Consider the following 3,487-nt stretch of genomic DNA (forward strand, 5'->3'; position numbering starts at 1 on the left):
GCAGCACTGTTTGTTTTAATGGTCAACAGCAGAGATTGACTGAAACTCTTCAAATATGTCGAAATAAAGGCAGTTTGATTAAAGTTTGAAATGTTTACAATGATATATTTGTAGAGAAACAAACGGAGTATCACTCCTAAATAGAGTCCCACTCTTTCACTGATTCACAGGCATATTCCTCACTGTGTTATCCATGCAGTGTCAGAGCGGACTGATGCTTGGCTCTTTGTGTGTCCTGCACCTCCTGCGCCTGGTCTGTCGCAGGTTAGGACTCTGTCTCCTCCCCCACTGCTCCAGGTAAACAACGTGTTGTTGATATTGGAAACAAGCTGCTGGGGTCCATTAACAGATGTTAATCCATACATAGCGTGGCTTGGGTATCTGGTTTATTAATTTTAGGAATAGATTACTCCTGCCTCAGGATTACTCCTCTGGTTTTGTGTTTCTTTTGTAGTGGGTAGTCGAGCCCATAAGCATTAATAAACCAACTGAATTTACACAGCCTGGCCCACTTTTATTATTTTGATGGAAAGGTTTTAATTGTTCGTATATAGTAATGAGTTTTTCGGATGTGTCATCACACTAAAATTGATATTTGACTGGTTTGACTTATGGGGAATTTTCAATGCAAAAATAAAGAGAACAATAAAAAGAAAGATAATCAGTTTATTGCCGAAGCCAAGCGAAAATAAAAGCGTCCTAATGTAGAAAGTATCAGCGGGTTCTTCATATTGTGTGTGTGTGTGTGTGTGTGTGTGTGTGTGTTAAGGAAAAAAGAGTCGTTATTTGGCTTGTACACGTAATTTGATCTTGGTGGACGTTAAAACTTGAAATATAAAGGCAATAAAACGCAACACCATCACGAAACACCGCATACCAGCGGTAGATGCAGAGGCCCAAAGGGACCAGATGGTCCAGACATGAGCGCCACTCAACTCCCAGAGGCACAGCCCCCCCCCCCCCCCCCCTCTAGGGTGTGTGGCTTGTGTGTTCCCTCTGCTCTGACGCGCCAGACCCACATAAATAGGAGGCTCCTCCAGCTCTGCCTCACACTTCAGCTCAGCCGCTCCAAGAGCAAGTATCTCCCATTAAAAAAGCACAAAGAGAAACGAAATGAGTCCCAGCATCACGACTGAGGCCAACCAGCCTCTCCCTGCCAGGTCCACCGTGGCCCAGAGAAAACAAGCCAACGAACTGAGAAAGGTAAGGAAAAAGGAGAAACTAAACAGCTGTGAATTTGACTGGAAACATCATCTGATTCTGACTCTTTTAAAAGCGCAGTATAATAATGATTTTTCATAATTTCTTCCAGACTCTCAAACCCTTGCTGGAGAAAAGAAGACGTGCCCGTATCAATGACAGTCTCAGTCATTTGAAAAGCCTGATTTTGCCTCTTATTGGCAAAGACAACGCACGCTACTCCAAGCTGGAGAAAGCTGATATTCTGGAAATGACCGTCAGGTTCCTTAGAGACCTTCCTTCCACTCCAGTCAAAGGTGAGCATCTCTTGAACTACGATAAATGAATTGCATATAATCTCTTGTTTCAGATATGTTCCCCATGTAATCCCAGTGACTGATCAAATCTCCTCTTTGCTTCTTCCAGATTCCGCAGACAGTTACAGAGAAGGCTTCAAAGCCTGCCTCCAGCGCGTCTCCGCTCTGCTTCCCAAAACGAGCCTGGACCAAGACGCGTGCCAGCGCGTCAACGACTTCGTTCAGCAATCCATGTCCGCCACCGTCACCCCAACCTGCCGCAACTGCTGCGCCCAGAGCTCCAGGACTTTCCCTCAGATCCAGCAGAGACTCCTGAGCCTGAAATCCAGCTTCAGCTCCAGACCTGAGAGCCAGTCCCGCGGCAGCAGCGGCGCAGGGGCTCCCAGCCCAGCGCAGCCAGGCCCGCAGCCTGTCAGCGCTGCCATGTGGAGACCTTGGTAGATTAGATGATGGACTTTTATTTCATGTGTTATTTATTTTGTGATGTTATTTAGCTAGTTGTATTCCAATAGCTGTAGTCTTGAAGATTTAAGAAGAGGAATTGCTGTATAATAATTTAATTCAGCATTTGGCTGATTTTGCGTTTAATGCCAGAGCGCACAAGAGCACAGATCTCAAAGAAACTGTAAAGTCAATGAACTTTGTGAAATGTAATCCTCTTTGGGGTGTCAAAGAAATGGGTTGTAGACAACACTTTTGTAAACCCCAAGGGTTATTTTGTTTGAGGTTTGCACGATGGACTTAAAAGTATTTTGGTCTGTGCAACAGAATCGTCTGTAAACACTATGTGTTAATATTATTATTGATGGCATGTAAGAGAACAACATGTTTTGTCATTAACAAAAGGTTTTCAATAAATGTGCACTCGTCGAAGATGGTTGTGATGGTGTGATCTATATATTCTGCGATGATATAAGGTTCTTAAATGAATCATTGAGCCCAGACGCCCTGAAGAGAGGACTCTCGGAAATGAAAGCAATAAAAAAAAAAGGCGCGCAAACGCGTAAAGCCACAGGTCAGCTGGAGCCTATTGATGCTGATGAGCAGCTGCTCCATTGTCGCTGATGTGCGGCGCCTCTCCAGTTGCCGCCAAATTGGAGGGAAGAAGTTGGACTGGTTGTGAATTACAATGACAGATTTCAAGCAACCACTTGTTTGTTACAATATCTTGCATTTCCCTAATAAATAATGACGTAGCATTTCCCTGTCAGTAGAAGGTTTATAAATGGAACAGCTGGTAGTCACACTACTTTCCATCTCACACTACAATAACCTGTGATTTCCATAAGGCTTTGTAAGACTGTGATGTCCTGAACCGTCCAGCTTTTACTGAATAATACAGGACATTAGCCTGTTTCCCTTGTATGTTTTCTTATCTAGGATTTTACAGCCTATAGCTGTGGTTGTTTGTCATGGCAGCTTCTTTTGCACAAACTCTCTGTAAAAAAGACTCCGTCCCCCCTCCCTTTATATTTGCTGCTGATTATACTGGATATAAATCAGATTCTGTTTCTACATGTGTTTATCCCAGTAGGAAGTAGTGCTGTGCACTGTTCAAACACACAACATCCTCCTGCCATTATGAATGTCATATTAATACAATGTATGTATTTGTTGTTGGATACTATGAAGTGTTATGGAGGCTTATAGCAACTCCTCTCCTATAATGCATTATGAAGGTACATGTATCCATAATGAATTCAGATGGGCATCTTAAGTGCAAGTGTTTCTGTTCTCTGCGACACAGACCAATGCTGTGACAGGAAGCGAACTTGTTCTGAAGAACGACAAGACTTTCTTGGCTTTTAGGCTTTTAGTTGCATTCGTTTTAATTTGGTATGAAAATCAACACGTACAGACTTGAAACATACAACACAGATTTCCTCACAGTGGCAAGAAAAAAATAAGTAAACCCTTCAGAATTCCCTCCAGTATAAATTTGTCCTAAAATACGGTCAGATCTTCATCCAAGTTACAATTATGAATAAACA

At 42.8% G+C, this 3,487-nt stretch overlaps 1 protein-coding gene across 1 annotated transcript; it reads left to right on the forward strand.

Moving 5' to 3' along the window:
• Nucleotides 1–1,077: 1,077 nt before the first annotated feature.
• On the forward strand, nt 1,078–2,345 carry hes2.1 (hes family bHLH transcription factor 2, tandem duplicate 1). The gene is made up of 3 exons (XM_056385585.1): nt 1,078–1,203; nt 1,313–1,496; nt 1,606–2,345. The coding sequence occupies exons 1-3, from the start codon at nt 1,114–1,116 to the stop codon at nt 1,935–1,937; spliced, it is 606 nt and encodes a 201-aa protein (XP_056241560.1). The 5' UTR covers nt 1,078–1,113; the 3' UTR covers nt 1,938–2,345.
• The last annotated feature ends 1,142 nt before the right edge of the window (nt 2,346–3,487 follow it).

Source organism: Seriola aureovittata, chromosome 9 (genome assembly GCF_021018895.1).
Source record: "Seriola aureovittata isolate HTS-2021-v1 ecotype China chromosome 9, ASM2101889v1, whole genome shotgun sequence".
Taxonomy (NCBI): domain Eukaryota; kingdom Metazoa; phylum Chordata; class Actinopteri; order Carangiformes; family Carangidae; genus Seriola; species Seriola aureovittata.

Excerpts from the sequence above, each read along its gene's own strand:
- hes2.1 (XM_056385585.1), top strand. The coding sequence starts at position 1,114 with ATGAGTCCCAGCATCACGACTGAGGCCAACCAGCCTCTCCCTGCCAGG. Across the intron at positions 1,204-1,312 it reads AAGCCAACGAACTGAGAAAG|ACTCTCAAACCCTTGCTGGA; the intron begins GTAAGGAAAAAG and ends AATTTCTTCCAG. Across the intron at positions 1,497-1,605 it reads TCCTTCCACTCCAGTCAAAG|ATTCCGCAGACAGTTACAGA; the intron begins GTGAGCATCTCT and ends TGCTTCTTCCAG.